We start from the raw sequence: 20,706 nt of genomic DNA on the forward strand, positions 1-20,706 counted from the left end.
TCTAGACAGTTGATAATAATAATTTTCAAGGACTAGAAATTTGCCTTATATTGTTAAATGAGCTATATAGTTATAATACCTTGAATAAGAGTAGAAATGTATGTACAGTAGGTTCTAACAGAATTAATCTCAATATACAAAGTTTATATACAATGTACAAAAGTCCAATCCAATGTAAAATGTTTAAAACTAGTAGTTGATTTTTAGAAGTAGATTCAATAGCCTACCCTTTTATCTTATCATTTCTATATCCTCCCTTTTTTCAGAGTAGATTCAATATCTACCCCTTTGTCCTATCATATCTAAATCCCCCCATTTTTTTCTTTTCAAAATGAGAACCTTAAATCTAATTTCTTTTGTTTAGCTTTTTTCCTGACTATTACTGTTGAAGAAGCTGCGGGCTGCGTTCCTGCCACCCAGCTCCCAGCCACTGGCTAGCTTTACCGGAAATAACAGCACACAAATTGTATTCTTTTAAACACTGCTTGGCCCGTTTCTATTAATGTGTGTAGCACCATGAGACAGTAGCTTACCGAGAAGGATTCTAGCCTATGTCCATCCTGGGTCGGAGCTTCATCGGGTCTGCCCCAGAGAGGAGAGGAAATGGCATCTCTGCTCACTTCCTCTTCCTCCCAGCATTCTGTTTTGTTTACTCCACCCACCTCAAGGCTGGCCTATCAAATGGGCCAACGCAGTTTCTTTATTAGCCAATGACCTTCCTCCATCACATTACCAAGAATAACTTATTACTAACCCCCAAACAATAACAAATATCTATAATCCATTGAATGACCAAACACCACCCACCCCACCTCTTGGGAATGTGAACATTGTATTTTTAAATTTACTTCCTGCTGTCTGGGGGTGATGGTATCTTTAGGGGATCCTGAAAAGAAAAATTTGAGTTAATTTTCAAGTCCTGGGAGAGGTAGCTGTATCTTCTTCTTTTTTTTTTTTCCAGTCTTTGCGTAATGGGAAAGTGTAGGCCTTATCTCAAGTCCTGGCTAGAGTAGTTTTTAGGTTGGATCATCTCAGCTAGCCACCTTGAAATTATTCTGAGCAGTTTGTAGTCCAAAGCCAATAATTAGGTGGTATTTTTCAGCTTAGTAGTGTTATCATAGTCCTGGAGGAGTCATCGTCATTGTTGTGGGGCCCCATGCTACCTATGGAGACTTCAAAGGTTGCTGTTAGGTATGCTCATGGTTCACTGGAGAAAACTGATAGAGACTCAAACCAAAATCATGTACAGGAAGGTAGATGAAACATTTTTCTAGAATTAGTTAATACTCTATATGACCATTAATACATGACAAAAAGTTGAAAATATATCTTTTATAAATCTTATACCTTAAGAAAAGCTGTCAAAGGGTCAATATAAAACCAAAGGATTATGAGATTAGTAGCAATAAAATAGTCCTTAAATTTTTGTTTTTCTTCTGTCCTCTATCAGGTGACTCTTCTGACACAAGACAGAGATTTTGAATTTCACTTTAATAATCATGTTTTGGTTTAGAGAAGGAGAGAGCCACACTCCAACTACAAAGCTAGTTTTAGTCTTTAATTGGACTGGGACTACAAAAAGACCATTATATGTCTTTAGAACAGCAGAAACAAACATTTGTGAAGATTTATGAAATTTTACCATGTTGCAAATTTGATATTTTGATAGGCTTTTGGGATAGTTGTACTACAAGCTCTTTGTCAGGGTCCACTTTCTTCCCATAGTTCGTTAATTTCATCATTAGTAAAAGTTAATATAATTTCTGCAGGGACTATTGCTGCTAATTGACAAAGTATCAATTTTCCTTTTAGAATTAACTCAGAGACCTTTTCCATATAAGTTTTTAATTTTTTACTTGGTTTATGTGGTAAAAAGATCCATTCTAAGATAATATCTTCCCTTTGCATTAAAATTTCTGTAGGAAAATGTTTGGAGGGTAATAGGACCAGAATGCATTTAAGATTCGGATTCACATGATCCACATGCACCTTCTGTAACTTCTCTTTAAAGTCAATTCTCTTTAGGGAACTCACCAAGGCCAGCTGGCCTGGGTCTGAAAAAGCCTGGGTTAAAACCGGCCTCACTGAACATAGTGGACAATGAGGACTACTGAGACCCCAAGAACAATGGCAATGGGTTTTTTGATCCTACTGCACCTATTGGTTTTGTGGGAGACTAGGCAGTTTGGATGCTCACCTTACTAGACCTGGATGGAGGTGGGTGGTCCTTGGACTTCCCACAGGGCAGGGAACCCTGATTGCTCTTTGGGCTGACGAGGGACGGGGACTTGATTGGGGGAGGGGGAGGGAAAGGGGAGGCGGCGGTGGGGAAGAGACAGAAATCTTTAATTAATTAATAAAGAAATAAATAAATTAAAAAAAGATCTATTTACAAAGGTAAGAAAGTGAAATGATTGTGAAACCCTATATTCCATAGTCTGCTGCAGTGCAGCAGGTCAAGACTTGATCCTGGCAGCTTTCTTACCTTTGTAAGTAGATCTTTTAAAGAAAAAAATGAAGAGAAAAGAGAACAGCATGAAATAAGGGACTATGCTAATCTAGGAAGATTGTCAGAGGTGGAAACTAAAGTTTTCCAAGAAATTACTTGTCATACAATAAAAGGTAACCCCTAAAATTTGTCTACACCCTAATCTAGAATGCTGGAGTGTATTCTTAATTTTTAGAATAATCCTGAAATGAAGAGATCATCCTATATTATCTAGGTCTAGTAACATGCATATATAAAGGAATTATCCAGAGTAAAACATAGGACAGGAGAAGGCAATTTGACCACAAAAATGGAGATGCAGGAAGCTAAGAGGGCCAAAACTGGGTACCACTGATTTCTTGACTTGGGGCTTCTGGTTTACAGAACTATGAAAACAATATTTCTTGTTGTCTCAGGTTACACATAGACAAATACACTACTGTTGTGATTTATATGTGAGTAAAGGCTCATGTGTTTGAAAACTTGGACCTCAAAAGGCAAACATCACATGTTCAAGATTACAAAAAGTAGCAAAAAAAAAAAAAAAAAGACTCTAAAATAAGAAGCTATTCTGAACCATACCTTCAGGGTTTAAAGATTATAATCCAATTCCGTGTGTGTGTGTGTGTGTGTGTGTGTGTGTGTGTTTAATGAGAAAGTAAGGCAAAGACTTATAGTTCTTATCACAAGAGACAGAGACCACAAAACATATAATTATAACCTATTTGTCTTCAAAAGAAAATTAAGAAAATAAATAAGACACAAGACCATCACAGTCATCATTAATTATGAAAATGTAGAGTTGAGGTGATAGTACTCAGTAGAAAGTTGGAAAATGACTCAATTAGAAAAGATAGTGAATGAAACAAAAACAATTACTGTTGAAAAGAAATGCGGAAATTTTAGATATAAAAATAGGTTTGAAAGTAAAAAGAATATGAGAGAACATAATACAGAAGATGAACAAAAATACAACATGATGATAGGAGGAATCTTAAGAAAAAACTAAGCAAAGCATTTTATTTAAGTTAAAAATATTTAAAAAACTGGCTATGATGGTTTGAATAAAAATGCCCCCCTTAGGCTCATATATTTGAAGGCTTAGTCACCAGTGAGTAGTAGTATTCCATAGTCTGCTGTAGTGCAGCAGGTCAAGACTTGATCATGGCAGGACAGAGCTTCATTCACAACTAGAACATGTTTCTTATGACTGGAAAAAACCTGAATAATTCTGAAGAAACAAACATATTCCTTAAACTATTTGAAAACTTTATATTTAAAGTTCACATACATTTTGTAAAACCATGAATAATTCTTGTCGTAGTTACTTTTCTGTTGCTACGATAAAACACTATAAAAGAGTTTACTGGGGCTTACAGTTTCAGAGGATTAGCGTCCATGACCATCATGGCAGGGAGCATGGCAGCAGGCAGCCATGGTGCTAGAGCAGTAGCTGAGAGCTTACATGTTGAGACACAACCTTAGGACAGAGAGAGGGAGACTCAGAATGGCTCTTTGGAAACCTGAAAGCACATCTCAAGTTTCACACCTTCTTCAACAAGACCACACCACCTAATCTTTCCCAATCAGTTCTACCAACTAGGGACCAAGTTATTCAAATATATGAGCTTGTGGGGCCATTCATCTTCAAATGACTGCAGTTTGAAGAGAAGTAAAAATAATTTTAATTTATTGAAAGTATGTAAATAAATAAAATTTATGCCATAAACATTTAATGTGTTTGGTGTCTGTTCAGAACAGGTGGCATTTCCTTCAGTACTTGACATGCATCAAAACTTGTATCACTTAGACTGTATTTTAAAGAAGTATTTGTAGTTCATGGAAGTGTTCTTTCCAGAAGGATTTGAATATTTCCCAAAGTATTTAGGCCTCTAGAATACCACAGATATTATTTTGGGAACAAAGCTGTAATGCATGTTAGACCAAAAAGACATTATATAAAATGTATTAGTGGCCTGTAAGAGCTTTAAATGTATCTTTCAGAAGTTTCTTGCATTTCATGAAGCCAAATTATATAAGTCATTTCAGTGAACTCAGCATTGTGGTTTTGTGTAGATTATTTTAATTGTTGCTATAATTATTATTTTACTATATTCTATCATATATTTTTATAAAGTATAGCAAACTTTCACATCACAGAGAAAAATGTGGTAGATTTGTAAAGTATTAGTAAAATGGTTAATACTTTATGACACGTATATTAACAGAAAATTGTATTTTAGCATATCTGTAATGTCTATATGTATTTGTTATAAGATTTATTTAATAAGATTTTATATCTGGTTTTACTTTTGTATTTCAATGATGTGGTTGAAACATTGTAGGAAGTCATTAAAAACGGTTTTTTTTTCAAATTGACCCATTAAATTTAAAATTCAGCTCCTAATTTTAAATTTAAAAATTTGCATTTTCCTTGTAAGTGCTGGTCAAGATATCCAAGGAACAAGTGTGATTGCAAATCTTCCAATTTTGATGCGGCAGAATCCTACTGAGACCCTTCGGAGAGTCTTACCCAAAGTCAGAGTAAGTTGGTATGAAATAAGATTCAAGTTTATCGATTTTTTTTTCTTTCCCCAGTAGCATGTTATCACTATTAAGAGAAAATTTTGGAGCTTTGATGGTTTATCTTTTACACCTACTAATGGAGTAGAAGAAATGGTATGTTTATTTTGAGTTATAATAAACATATTTAGGGAAATTAGTTGTAAAGAGTTCCTTGGTGATTTTCAGTAAAGACATCCTAAAGGTAAATTTGTAATAGCTTAAAAATGTAGCTATCTTTATAAAATTGTAGATATATCATTTGATATTGTTTTCAAAAATTTCAAAAATTAGCACACTCATTTTATGTCTTCACTACTGATAGTAATTTAACTAAGATCCTGTGGATAGGCTTGTGCTGACTTCTGAGGAATCCTCAAATGGAGTTCATTATGATCATCTCAGTTTTAGTTTACATGGATTTCAATCCTTCCTAAGTTTCTTGAGAATTAGTTTCTTGCTGTGACCATAAATATTTTCTCTACTGTCATATTTATCCTCAAGTATGTAATGTCCATTGATTACTAATATATCATGCTAAATATTAATAATTGATAGTTATTATTTATTTGCATCTGTGTGCATATGAAGAACTCCTTTTTTATTTTTTAACAGGTATTTTGTGAGCAATCTGGACAGCTGTCTTTATGTTCTCTAGCATCATAATCACTAATGGGCTCAGAGGTTGCCTGCTATGGGAGATAATATTTGCTAATATTTACTTACCTTCAGCTTTCCATTTGGTTATAACTCCTTACAAATGAATTTATAGATTTTTCAAACTGTAATCATTAATATATCTTTGAGTTTTGTTTTTGAAATTATTTATAGCATGGTTGCAACTACTGTCATTTTCATAAGAAGCCCACATTTCTACAAGTCAATATGATTTCTTACTGGCTACCATGTTGATTCATGAATTCACTGAGCTTTGTTATGTCTCTTTCCCAGAATCATGTCTAATTTTGAAGTAGATAAATATATAGATCAAGCCTATTTGTACATTTGATTTTGGTAGTGTTAACTGACCTAACATTATTATCATGACACCAGAGGCACGAAGTAAATGGTTGAAAGAAGTTCATATAAGTAAGAAAATTAATTTAATGTAAAACATCTCTGCATACTGTGTTCAGTTGGCTAAGTCTAGTTCACAGAGATCAGACTGTCCAAAGTGCATACCTGGTTCCCAAAGAGGTATTAGGCTCTCCAGGACTAGAGTTATAGATAGTTGTAAGCTGCCTTCTGGCTTCTGGGAATTGAATTCCAGGTCCTCTGGAAGAGCAGCCGTCTCTCCAGCCCCTAGCATCCAGTTCTCCAAAACAACAATAGAGGATGAAAGGTAGAAGCAGCAACCTTTGTAGGTTCTGAAATAATTCTGACAAAATTTTGCTAATGTGCTCATAGTCAAGGCAACTAAGTATAACTACTAAGAAATTTTGCATATGTGAGGACCTGGGTTCATCTCAGTTCCCAGCACCAATATACCTCCCCTTTAGAAAAAAGAAGAAAGGAGAATATACATTCATTTCATATATACAGTGTATTTTTATGCAGTTTCAGATGTATCTTCTGAAACTATAAGATATGCTTGCATTATGGAAGACATGTTTGCTTTATGTTCTTTGAGAAAGGACTTCTCTGTGTAGCCCCAGATATCCTGGAACTCTCTGTAGATCAGGCTAGCCTCAAATTCAGAGCTCTGCCTGCCTCTGTTTATTGAAGCCTGGAATTAAGGGTGTGTTTCACCATGTCTAGCTGAAGATTTTTTTTTTCAAGACAGGGTTTCTCTGTAGCTTTGGAGCCTGTCCTAGAACTAACTCTTGTAGACCAAGCTGGGTTTGAACTCACAGAGATCTGCCTGCCTCTGCCTCCCGAGTGCTGGGATTAAAGGCATGCGCCACCACTGTTGGGATGAAGATATGGTTTTAATACAGAACATTAACTGATTAATTGATTCAAAACAAGTACCCACTAATGAATTTGTTTTAAGAAAACCTTTATTGATGAATTATTTCTTTCTTTTTTATTTAATTAATTAGTTTCTAGTTAGAATCTCATGTAACCCAGGCTGGTGTAGAATTCAGTATGTAGCTGAGGATGACACTGAGCTTCTGAAGATTTTCCTGCCTCCACCTCCCAAGCATTAGTATTAGAGGGTAACATTCCTGTGGCCAGTTCGTGTAGTGCTAGGGCTCGAACCTGGGGCCCTGTGCAAGCTAGGTGAGTACTCGGATAACTAGTAAGCAAGCATTTGTTAGGACCTTCGTCTCTCTTGCCTGCACTGTTTGGAGGAGATAGAAAAGGTAGAAAGGTCTCAGGTGGGATCCCTCATCAGGAAAGTCCTTAAGTCATGCATCTGGGTGAAGGAGCAGCAGAATGTAGTAGAGTACTGTGACTCCAGGAGATCTGATGCCCTCTTCTGGCCTCTATGGACACTGTACTCATCACATGTGTATACATGTGCATACATGCACATGTGTGAATGTGCACACACAAACACACAATTAAAAATAAAATCTAAAAACAAAATAAATAAAATATTAAAATTCCAGCCAAAAAATTAGGATTATAATTGAACTAATTTCAATTATTTCCAAAATTTCCTTTCTAAACTGTATCCAAAGTGGATGTTAAAGGGTTGTGTACTTGTCTCAACGTAGAATTTTAGTAAGAATCAAGAAGGAAAGTATTTGTTGACTTCCAATTTAAGTTCTAAAGATGTGAAAATATTTCAAGATATAGTTATTTTATTCATGTTATATAATTTAATTATATGATCATTATTGATCTAGTATTTTTCCAGAACTTAATAAACTGAATTCTGAGACATTAGACTTTAATAATATACTTGTGCTTATGTTATCTGGAAGTGAATGGATTTTGACTGTCAAGATAAATTTCTAAATTTCTGTATCCTTTTATAAAATTACAAATCAGGGTTATTGTAGTGGCATTTCATTTGTATTTTATTTGGGCACCAAATGAAACACAATTAATAAAAACTCAGAGACAGAAATTGGGGTTCAACCTGAAGATCAGAAAAGCAAAACAGCTAGCCACTGGCTCATACTTCTACCTCAGTCCCAAATGACGATCCTGCCTCCAGGAATCTCAGGATGAGGCTATGGCTGTGAGCCACCTCCTTTCATTTTATATTCTTCTCTAGCCCTGGAATTAAAGGCATAAACCACTGGGATTAAGGGCATGCACTACCTGGTTTTTATGGTGACTAGTGTGCCCTCTGGGATTAAAGGCGCGTGTCGTTACTGCCTGGTCTTTAAGGCTAGCCAGTGTGACTGTTTTACTTTTCTGATCCTTAGACAAGCTTTATTTATTAAAATACAAATGAAATGCCACTTCAGGTGATATCATTACACTTAAGATAGCATAATGAACTTCTTTATAATACGGCACCAAACATTTCTTCCTGTTGAACTTTTGAATTAATCTCATTTACTTATATTTTGTTCCAAAACTGTGTCATAATATTGTACAGTAGAAAAGGTGTGTTGTTAGGCTCAGAAAATGACTGTAATGAATATTTACTAAGGTCTTACTGGGTGCCAGACGCTGTACACTATTGAATGTTTTATACATTCGAATCTCTGAATTCAAACAACAGTTCTGTGATGCCTCTTCATCCCACAAAGGAAGGGACAGCTTAATCAACCAACTTCCTGTGGCAGTTTAGTCAACCTTATTTATTTGTTTTACATTCAACCAAAGTTTCCCCTCACTCCTTCCCTCCCATTTTCCCCTCCCCTGCAATCCACTCCTCTGTTTCTGTTCAGAAAGGGGCAGGCCTTCCATGGATATCAACAAAGCATGGAATATCAAGTTGCAGTAAGGCTAAGTTCCTCTTCTTGTTTTAAGGGGCAGGGTGACCCAGTGTGAGGAGTAGGACTCCAAGAGCCAGTCAGTGTTAGGGACAGTCCCTGCTCCCTTTGTTAGGAGTTCCACAAGTAGACCAACCAAGTAACTGTAACTGTCACATATTTGTAGAGGGCCAAGGTCAGTTCCATGCAGGCACTGTGGTTGTTGGTTCAGACTCTATGAGTTCCTGTGAGCCAGGTTAGCTTTTTTTTTTTTTTTCTGTGAGCTTTCTTGTGATGTCCTTGACTCCTCTGACTCCTATAATCCTTCCTCCCTCTCTTCAGCAGGATTCTCTGAGTTTGGCCTAATGTTTGGCTATATATCTGCATCTGTTTCTGTCTGTTAGTAGACAATGGCTCTCTAATGACAATTGGGGTAGTCCCCAGTTTGATCACAGGAGATGGCTAGTTCAGGCTACATTTCCACTATTATTAGAAGTCTTAGCTGGGGTCATTTGTGGAAGTTTCACTTGCATCAGGTTTCTACCTGACCCTGAAATGCACCTCCCCCCATTTCCAGTTATCTTTTTCAGCACTCTCCCCCTCCATCTATCCCTCAACCCAATCTCTCAGGTTCCTATCCCCACGAGCCCCAGGCCACCCAAGAAGTCTCTTCTATTCCCCTTCTAGGAAGATTCATATGTCCTCTTCTTGGGTCTTCCTTACCACCTAGTCTCTATGGGTCTGTGGATTAAAGCATGGATATCCTTTACTTTACAGCTAATATTCACTTATGCACTCATAAGAAACCATGTTTTTCTTTCTGGGTCTGGGTTACCTCACAATGATTTTTTTTTCTAGTTCCATGTAATCATTTTCAAATTTTCTGATGTCATTGTTTTTAACAGCTGAGTAATACTCCATTGTGTAAATGTACCATATTTTCTTTATTCATTCTTTGGTTGAGGGGCATCTACATTGTTTCCAGGTTCTGGCTATTACAAATAAAGCCGCTATAAACATAGTTAAGCAACTATCCTTGTATGATTGAGCATCCTTTATGTATATTCCCAAGAGTGGTATAGCTGGGTCTTGAGGTAGATTGATTCCCATTTTTCTGAGAAACTGCCATATTAATTTCCAAAGTGGCTATGCAAGTTTGCCGTCCTACCAGCAATGGAGGAGTGTTCCCCTTACTACATATTTTCTCCACCATAAGCGGTCATTTGCGGTTTTGGTCTTAGTCATCTGAGCTTTGTCAACCTCTTGACTGGCTGATCTGATTGTAGAGATCTCTAATGTGTAATTCACTTCTCAGGCCTCGGCTACTTTGTCTGAATCTCAGCAAGCTACACACAGGACCTATTGCTTCTACTTTGTCTTCTAGAAGCTACTCACCCAGAGAGGTCTTTAAAAAGTACCAACCAATTCTGTTTTCTACTCTTGTGAGAAGAGTATTACTTCAATGGTGAAGTGAAGTGACAGAATACTATCCCCTTCCCTTCCCCCCTTCTGTTCCCTTCCCTTTATTCCTAAGAATCAAGCCCTCATACCAGTAAATTGTAAATGTTACCTTATTCTAGAACAAAGTAATTTCAGGATGTGGGTAAATAACAGATCCGGAGATAGGGAGATTGTCTTGGATCCTTTGGATGGAGCTTAAATGCTGTCACATGTGATAGCTCAGTTTTAACTGCTGCTTAGTTTTGCTGTCACCCAGCCTTAGTAGAAGTAAGACTTCTCTAGTTGCTTGGCTGTCTTGCTTTTCTTGTTTTTGGGTTGAACTCCAATTTCTGTCTCTGTTTTTTTTTTTTTTTAAGATTTATTTATTTATTATGTATATAACATTCTGCCTCCATGTATGCCCGCACGACAGAAGAGGGCACCAGATCTCATTACAGATGGCTGTGAGCCAAGGAATTGAACTCAGGACCTCTGGAAGAGCAGCCAGTGCTCTTAACCTCTGAGTCATCTCTCCAGCCCCCTGTCTCTGGCTTTTTATTATTCATGCTACAACATATCTCTTAGAAGAGGAAGGCAGAAGATGAATGAATGGGAAAGACAACAGTAAAGATGGGGAAAGATATAGGGAAGCCAAGAAGTGACAGCATAATAGCTGGAAGTGGTCAGGAAGGGAGTGTGGCATTGAACATCTTGGCCTGAGTAATACTGCTTTAGCACACCTAGAACTGTGAGAGAGTAAATTTCTGCTGCTTTTACATATTTAGCTTCTGTTAATTTTTAATAGTTGCTACAAGAAAACTGAAGGAAACAAATTTCATTTCAGATAGAATAAAACTTGCTATCATGCCCTCTCTGACCTTGGCACCTACTAGTTTTTCCCCTCTTTTCCGTAAAGGTAGAATCTTTGTCACTCTAGTTTGCCATTTTATCCTCAGAGCCTGGAATGGTGTTTGGAAATAACAGGCACTCACAGCCTGCTTGAGAAAGAATGTTGATTAAACTGAATGTTCTCAGAGAATCAGTATCTACCCAAAAGACCTTTTGTGTGTTTGACACTCTGGCCCCACTCACTGAAGCCTTCTTGACTGAAGACAGCATTGATAGCATGCTACGACACGGACTTTCGCTCTCACACGTTTTACAGGAGTAAGAGGAGAAAGTGGAAGTTCATGATAGAAGACAAAAGAGACATAGTCTATAAATCAGTGTGAAATTTGATTGTTTAAAGTTGGTAGATGCGATTTAGCAATATTTTGATTCTGCAAAGATGTACCACTTCTTTTATTACTGTTTGTGACTTTATTTTTATGAGTGATACAGTAAGAAAATATGAAAAATATCTCCTGATGTAAATGATTCAGCATTTATACTGAATAGAGATAGATTCTTAAATGATCTCATTTTGAATTTGAATAGAAGTAATTTACTTTGCAAATAAAGATATTTGTGAATGAAAACATGAATATGCTTTTTAAAAAGTCTTATTTGAAGTAGTACAGTTGAATGGACAAACAATAATGATTTGTGGAACACTTAATGTGGGGCAGGCACTGTGCTGCATGCCTCAGACACATCCTGTAAACAATTGTCAGTTCCATATGATATATTATACTCATTTAAAGTTGAGGAAATGTGCACTTAAAGCTCAGTATTTGACTGCAGTTTTTTGTTAGAAGGTTTCTAAGAAGTATGAAAGAATATATAATTGGTTTTGATAGTTCTCTGAAAAAAAAGTCTTAACTAAGGAATGAAGGAATACAAATGAGCAATACAAATTGCTGCTATCTTCTTTGGTTTGCATCTCAGAAAACGTTACTCTCTTCCTCACCAGAGTTGACATTTTTTTGAGATAAAAGTTTAAATTCCGAGAAAATCAAAAGGGTTTTATGAAAGCAGCACAATTATATATCTGAAACAGAACATGATGTTCCAGGAACCCTGCAGGTCACAGATGGCCTGTGGTGGAGCATAGCATTCCATTGGCTGACACTCTGATTGCAGGCAGGCAAAGAGGGGAGGGGGAAGATTCCCACAGTGGTATAAGGTTAATGGAGGTTTCCAGCATCAGGGTAAGAATCAACTGTGCAGTGCAGGAGGCTTTGTGGTCTAGAGGTATGAAGTTATAAAACACTCTCCTAGTTCACCAAGAGAGAGAGACAACTGGAGAAACTGGAGCAGGGACAGACTCTGGGGACTGCTCTTTTGTGCATTATAGTGTAAAATAAAATTATGTTGATCATAATCTTTTAAAGATAATGCCTGTGTTATGTTTTTTTAAATCTTATCTATTTGTAAAGGATACAAAGACTATTTTATTTTAAGGACAAATAGATTAATATTGCTAATTACTTTATAATAATAAAGATCTATGGAAACATTTACAAGTATGTAGATTGGACAAAAAGGAAAATTAATATAAGCAAGACAGTTATTTTTTTTTCTTATGAGACAAGGTCTGATGTAACCTGGCCAGTCTCAGATTCTTTATGCATCAAAGAATGGCCTTGAACCTCTGATCCTCCTGCTTCAGCTTCCCAAGTGTCAGGGTTATAGGCGTGTGTCACCATACTCAGCAGTTAATATTTTTAATAGATCTAAAATTTGATTTTTGTTTCATAAAATTCTTGTAAAGAACAGTGTTCCTATATTTGTTCCTTGGTCATTTAGTCATCCATCCTGACTGTAATAAAAATGAGGTGGATTTTCTGAAATGCTTTTAAATTATAGTTGAGCTTAAAAGAGTATGAAACAATTTATGGCCTCAAAAAACGGTTAGCTCCACTCCCTCTTAGGTTGTAGAGGAGCTGTACGAAAATATTATTCTCTTTCTATAACTAGGTTAGCTACTAAATCCACACGCTCATATCTTTTCTGGAGCCTGTCACAGACGTGACATAAAGCCTTGCCTTTTGGTTTAGCCTTTACTAGATCCCTTGGTTCTGATAAGTCACTCATGAGAAGATGACTGAGCAATTACTGTATAATGTTGCTGCTTGTAGCACTGACCAGCCTTGCTGGCTCCTGCCTGAGATCCAGTCACAGACAGACTTGGCCTCTATGGGAGGCAGCACAGCGGTGAGATGCTGGTGGGACAGAATTTAACATGACTGGATTGAAACTTTTTATATCTGCCTGTTCACTGACAGAAATTAGAAAGCTTCCGTGTTGGGGTCTGCCATTAGGTGGCCAATATAGGTTGTTATTTAAGGGGTACTTGGCTGTTTCCCAGAGCTGAGGGAGGGACGAGAGAAGAGATCCAATAGCAAAATATTCTAGGTGTCCCTAAAATAATGCAAGGGTAGAGCATATTGGTCAAGCCATACTAAGGCTTGTCAGCACAGAGGACCACTCCGAGTAGTCTGAGGGACAACAGTCTGAGACAAGAAATGAGATCCTAGTCCTCAGCCATGGGGAATTACCAGAAATGAAAGTCAGCTAAAGCTGACTTGGAGAAGGTGACCTTACCATTTAGTTGGTGTTGTGTGCAGCGATGGAGCGGACACAGGAGGTTGGAAAATGGTACTAGTTCAGGATCCTCATGAGCCTCAGCCAGTCTGCCCACAGGTGGGCGGGAACATGGAGGGATCCTGGCTGAGTCATGCTCCAGTGTTGTGATTATTGATTTATGTTAGGTGACCCTGGCAGGTCCGAGTGTGAGACCACAGCAGGTGAGAGACAGACAGATACACCATGCAGAGAGAGCTTGGGTATAGAGTTTATTTGGTGAGTATTGGGAAGGAAGGGTATAAGGGTAAGGAGCTATGTGGGGGAGGAGAAAGACAGAGAGAGAGACAGAGGAAGAGAGGAAAGTGGAAGAGGGGGAAGGGAGAGACAGAAGCTGCCTCTTCAGAAGAAGGATGAACAGAGGGAGGGAGGGAGGGAGGGAGGGAGAGAGAGAGAGAGAGAGAGAGAGAGAGAGAGAGAGAGAGAGAGAGAGAGAGAGGACATAGATCAGCTTGCCTTGATGGGAAGGGGGAGATGGGAGTGGGTGGAGCTTGTATCTTAAAGGGACAGGGTACCCAGGTAACAACAGGGCAGGCCAGCAGAGTTATAATTATGACAGATATCGGGTGTCCTTTCTTCATGACAATGCAATGGTTACTGCTTCTGGAATACAATGGAAACAAGCCTCTCGACCTTGAGAGAAAGGAAGGAAATGTTAGATCCAAGACTCTGTACCCAAATAATGCATAGAGATCTGCCAGTGGGGAAGTGGCAAGAAATTTGACCCTGCCAAATACTGCCCTGCTCCAAGAAATAGTCAGATAGGTACACTGAAAAAGCTTCATTCCTGCGGCCTGTTCTCAAAGGTACTGACTAAGATGACACAGAAATAAGGAATGAAAGTCTCTTACTTCTTCCACTAGGCCAATGTATAGCTATAAGCAATAGTGCTTTATAAATAGGGAAGATAAAGTATGAAAAGAAATCCCTGCTTGAGAGTACTGTTGGGTTATGGGGGAGAAACCTGTGGCATTTCAGACTGCATGCTAAACACAAAGTAACAGTGCTTCACTGTTGAAGGGATCTAAAACCAGGGATGCCATAGAAGTTACCATAGCAACAATAAAACTTGAACCTATGTGAGTTACTGAGTAGATTTATTTGCCACCCCCCATAACCTTGGAGAGGAGGCATGTCTGTTTCAGAGTTGTTGCATCTCTCTTCAGTGAATAGTATTGAATAGAAAAATTGCTAACCCCCAAAATAAAGGGAGGAAATGACCAAGTATCAGTGATGGCCCAAGAAGTATGAGATAGAGATAGGTAAATTGAATAACTATGATTAACTTGTTAGAAAATTTGGTGTAAAATGATATGCATGCTATATAGGAATCTCAACAGAGAGGTGGTTCAATAAAAATAATCAAAAGGAAATGCTAGAAGTAAAGAGTAATATCAGACATGAAGCATGTGTTTATTGGAAGTTTGGACACAACTGGGGAATCAGTGAACATGAAGACAGATGTTATCCATGCCAACCTCAAAGACAACACAGAGTATAAAACTTAGCAAAGAAGTGACCTAGTATTCCAGTTGGATCTCAGAAAGACAAAATGGTAAATGGAAGAAATAATGTCCAAGACTCTGGAATTAGTAAAAGACAAGAAACCTTAGCTCTAAGAATATAAGGACACCAAACAGGAGAAAGACACACAAATGCACATAGTCACACATAAACACACAAATACTCTCTCTCCCAGGAACACAGTGATGAGGGAAAATGAGACAGTCTTGAGATCAGCCAGAAAGAAAGGAGCAGGAAATATTACTTAGGGTAACATAGGTAAGAGTTGAATTTCTGATTAGAAACACATTGCTGGTGGGAATGTGAAATGACTCACCACATGGGAAGACTGAGTTTCTCAAAAATTTAGACATATACTTAGTATGTTACTCTGTTGCTTCCCTTCTGTGGATTAAGACTGACACTCATGTTTGCATAGAGACTTGGTCATGAAGGCATTGAAGTTTATGGTTAGTTACTTGCAGCTAATGCTGAAAACAACTGAACTATACATCCATTAGTAATGGATAAATAGATTGTAACAGCATAACCATGGGATAATACTTTTGTTTTTATGAGACAGGGTTTTAGTATATATTCTAGTTTGTCCTTGAACTTGTATAATTCTGTACCTCAGATTCCCTAGTGTTGGTACTATAGGTGTGTACGACCATACCTGTTCTTCATGCTCATTTCTAAACATATTTCATTTTAGGTGCCTACTGGCAGTTTGTTGTTGTTGTTGTTGTCTTTTTTTGACACACATATGGCTTCTCTAATTCATGGTTTATTTTATGTTGCTAGCTTTGGAAAATTCTGAACTATAATTTTTTTAAAAATCAAATGTGCTTCTATTTCATCCCTTCCAAGTTTCCCATTTCTCATATAATTAGACCTCTTCTTAGTATCCTTTGTCTTTTATTTTTTCTGTCATTTTCTTCTTTGTGATTTATGTTGAGTGTTTAGTCTTGACCAATTGTCTAGTTCAATAGTTTGTGTCTAACCTAATTTTAATTTTGATAACTATATTTTTCAGGTCTGGAAATTCTACTTAATTTTTGTAAATCTTCCACAACCCATTTAAATATGTTGGAATTTTCTGTTGAAATTCTTAATTGTATTTTTTGTTTTCTTTAACCAGGCAATGTATTTGATAACGTCAGGACCTGGCACTCCTTTTAGTGTATTTGTTTTTAAGACAGGGTTTCACTATGTAGCTCTGGCTGTCCTGAACTCTTTCTAGAAAAGGCTAGTTTTGAATTACAGAGATCTGCCTGTCTCTGACTCTGGAGTATTTGGGATTACAGGCCTGTGCCACCAGGCCTACCTAGGGTGTTTCTATTTCTTGCTGTTTTGCTGATTCTTTTTTGTATTGTCTAATATCCTCACCTTCCTGGATATTGTGGACTTTGTGCCTGATCTTATATTTGCCAAGTTATTTGTTGATATGGTTTCAGCCCCACAACATAGTTTCATTTAGAAGGGAATATTTTTCTTTTATCCAACTACTTAACTATTGTACTAAAGTCTCTTGTAATCCCATTTCAGGTATAGGATGTATTATGATTCAGGTATAAAATAACCTTGAAGGGTACTTGGGTCGAAGACTTAGTTCCCATCTGGTGGCACTGTTGAGAGGTGATTGAATCATTGATGATCATAGGTAATGATCCTAGGCTATGATCATAGGGTTACTGGAAAGTGGGGCCTGCTTGGAAGAAACAAGTCACTGGGTACATGTCCTTGAAGGGTAGGTCCTGTTCCTGGAACCTCTCCCTCTGTTATATGACAAAACTGTCTTTGGGGAGATCCAATACATATGTACTCACTACAGATAGGAAGCCCATAACAGAACAAAGTATGGATACCATCAAAGTCCAACTTGACAAACCAGTGAGTTTTATTTGGATTACTTACAGGAGTATGGGTGAGGAGTTACTTACAAGAGCAGAAGTGACTCAAAGACAGCTGCCTCACCAAGGTCCACCTCAGCATGGGTGACAGCTCATAAAAACTGGGAAACCTGGAGCATTCTAATGATATGTTAGGAATAATCCGGAACCTGCAGTTAAATATTTTGTAGTTTCCCACTTTCATCTCTATTTTCTCTTTGAGAAATCTCATAAATCTGTGCCTTTAAATTCATCTACATGAATTCACTTACTGTCTTACTTTGGTTTTCTATCATTGTGGCTATAAGCAGCCTGGGGAGGAAAGGGTTTATTTGGTTTACATTTCTTGACTTACAGTCCACTGGGGGAAGCCTAGGCAGGACTCTGGAGGTGGAAACTGAAGTGGAAGCTATGAAAGAACCCTGCTTACTAGATTGTTTTCCATTCCTCACTCAGCCTGCTTTGTTGAACCAGGCAGGGCCACCTGCTGAGAGGAGCCCCCCCCCACTTCCTATATGTTGTGTCTTCTCACACCATTCATCAAGTTTGCCTGTAGGTAATTTGATAAAGGTATTTTATTAACTGAAGTTTTTTTTTCCCAGATGGCTCTAGCTTGTATCAAGTTGATAAAAATATAACTAGGATACTTAAAGAGTATGAGATCTATATGTAGCGTTCTTCTTGTGGTATCTATTTATGTCTTAATCAGCAGACCTAAAATTGAGCTTGTAGAATTTCTTTTTGTTGCTTTACATTTATTTATTTTATATGCGTGTTTGCGCGCATTTTCTGGTGTGTGTGTGTGTGGGGGGTGCGTGCGTGTGTGCACGCGCAAAACTTGGCAAGAGTTGTCTCTCTCCTACTGTGTGGGTTTTGGGGAATCAAGCACAGATCATTACCAATGGAGCCAGAGCCATCTTGCTGGCCTGCTTATGACATTTCTCCCAACATACAGATTTGTCTTCTCTGCCAAGGTGTTTCAGTGTTTTCCTGGCTTAAGAATTATCCAGATACCTTTGGTTCTTATACTACTTATTCTCTTATGTAGTCTTGTGTATTCTATGCCATAAATACTTCTTGAATGTATCCACTTTTCCCAGCCACACTGCGCCAGCAGTTGTGATGGTTTGCTCTGGTAAGCACAGTAGCTTTTCAGGGTTTCCCTATCCTTGCTTCCCTCTCATGGTGTGCTGCTTCTCTACTTCTAATTCTATTTCGACTCTTAGTAGGCAGGGCATTTTAAAGCATTTAGAACTACACTGTATTTCTTCTTATGTTTAAAGGGTCTGGTGCTTTGCCTAATTGAGCTGCCTATTTATTGCCAAAGCAAACCTACCTCTTTGCTACAAGCAAACGGATCGCTTTTTTTAGTTCTCTTTTTCTGCATGTTTCTCCACACTTCCCAGTGCTGGATGCTGGGACTGCTCTCCTTATTATGCTTCTTGCTTTCCTGTCTTTTCCTGTTGCAATCTCTGTATAGGTTTTCCTTTCTCTTTACACAGGCTGTTACTTCTCAGGAAAGCTTTCTTCAGCTCCTCAGTTATTATCTGCTAGGGCTGTCATGGTGTCTTGAACTTCTCATCATTAGCTCTCATCGCAATTTTAACAACAGAATTAGCAGAATATAAGGCTCACTCCTGGTCTTGATTGATTGCTAAGTCTCTAGCACTCAGCATAATCCATGAATGTGACTGGCTATTTCTTGAGTGTCTAAATGTCGGAGAAGAGCAGTAGTCATTTGAAGGTAGAGAACCAGATCTTTGATTTTTCCCAACTACAGTCCTTAGCCTGACTCTGGTCCTTAACAAATGTGAATGAAAAAATTCTGTTAGCCTAGGAATTTGATTCTTGAAAACACCGGATCTGAGAATAAATGAGGTAGAGTCAACATGGAAGCGCTTCAGCATTCCCTGCCCTGCTGTATCCTGGCTCATCAACACCACAGGCACAAAAGGGAGCAGCATCAGGTGTAGATGGCTTTTTCTTTGGGCCACCAGCTCACAAATGACATGAGACTTATTAATTATGAAAGCTTGGCCTTAGCTTAGGCTTGTTTCTAACTTTTTCTTATAACTTAACCCATTTCTATCAATCTACCTGCTGCCACAAGGTGGCTTTTACCTCTACTTCTGCATGTCCTGCTTCCTCTGCAGCTTGTGACTCTCCTACGCCTAGATTCATCTCCTCCTTTCTCTCTACTCAGAAATTCTACCTAAGCTCTTCCTGCTTGTGAAAACAGAGTTGTAGAACAGGTGAGGAAGGTGACAGGAAGCTTAGGTTTTAGGACAAGACCAGTGAAGATGTGGGCAAGGTGCTGTTCCTTCTATGTACTCAAGGGTAGTGTAGAGAAAGATACTGGGTGGACAGTGGTCATTATTTAAATGGTCATTTGCACAGTGACTTGGTAAATTGTACAAATAAAAGCTGCTTAAATAATTTAAATTTGTATGATGGTCATGTTGTAATTGACTTTTATTATATAAGGAAATTATACCAGAAAGGTTAGTTTTCCCAAGATCACAAAAATTTAACTTTATGACAAGTATCATGATAGTCTGAAAATTTTTCTCTGCCAGTCACAAAGTTGCTGTATAAGTGAAATTCTCACAATTTCCATGATTGAGCAAATTCTGCCTTTATATTATACATACATCCTTAAAACTTACAGGCTTCTAGAGAAGTATAGTTATCTCGGTATTTGGTAAGGCTCCTTAGGTTATTTTTTAGCCTTTGATGTACTAAAAGTGTATGTTTTAGTATATGCTTTAAATTTGAATATGCATGCTCACATTTTTAAATGTTTATGAATATAATTTATTGTTTAGAAACATTCTTATGTTTAAGAAACTCCCTTAAATTTGTTTACTTCATGGTAATTTATTCTCTGATCAGTTGTATCAACGGGAAAGAAGCCACATTTATACTTTTTTTTGAGACAGGTTCTCACTGTGTAACTCTGGCAGGCCTGAACTTTCTCTGTAAACCAGGCTGGCCTGGAACTCACAGAGATCCTCTACCTCCCAAGTGCTGGGATTAAAGGTGTGTGCCACCACATGGACCATTTGTACATTCTTAAGTATTTCCTTTTATATGAGAATGTATAAGTTTATTTTATTTATTTTAGATTTGTTCTATTTTTAATTATGTGTAGTCATGATGTATCTGTTTTGAAGTATGTGCATATGAATGGAGTTACCTGCAGAGGCAAGAAGGATCCATTGTATCCTTGGAGCTGGAGTCACAGGCAGTTGAGAGCTGCCTGACCTGGGTGCTGGCAATTGAATTCAGGTCTTCTGCCAAAGCTGTACAAGCTCTTAGCCACTGAGTTATCTCTCCAGCCCTTATTTTTGAAACAGAAATACAGGAAATGAGAATACATGAAATTGAGCTTTAACACTATTGTGTTCAGTAGGATGACATTTGCATATTGCCATTAGCAGTGTAAAAGTTCAAATCCATCAAAGCCACCTTCTCTGTT

General features: G+C 37.8%; 1 protein-coding gene across 1 annotated transcript in view; it reads left to right on the plus strand.

The window, feature by feature from the left end:
- Window positions 1-20,706, plus strand: part of Ppp4r4 (protein phosphatase 4 regulatory subunit 4) — a 97,101-nt gene that overhangs the window by 26,012 nt on the left and 50,383 nt on the right. The window contains exon 3 of the mRNA XM_050151537.1: window positions 4,930-5,032. Within this exon, the coding sequence (XP_050007494.1) occupies window positions 4,930-5,032 (103 nt within the window). The remainder of the gene's footprint in view (window positions 1-4,929; window positions 5,033-20,706) is intronic.

The sequence above is a fragment of the Alexandromys fortis genome, unplaced genomic scaffold, assembly GCF_014885135.2.
Source record: "Alexandromys fortis isolate MF-2015 unplaced genomic scaffold, M_Fortis_MF-2015_v1.1 scaffold_63, whole genome shotgun sequence".
In the NCBI taxonomy this organism is placed as follows: domain Eukaryota; kingdom Metazoa; phylum Chordata; class Mammalia; order Rodentia; family Cricetidae; genus Alexandromys; species Alexandromys fortis.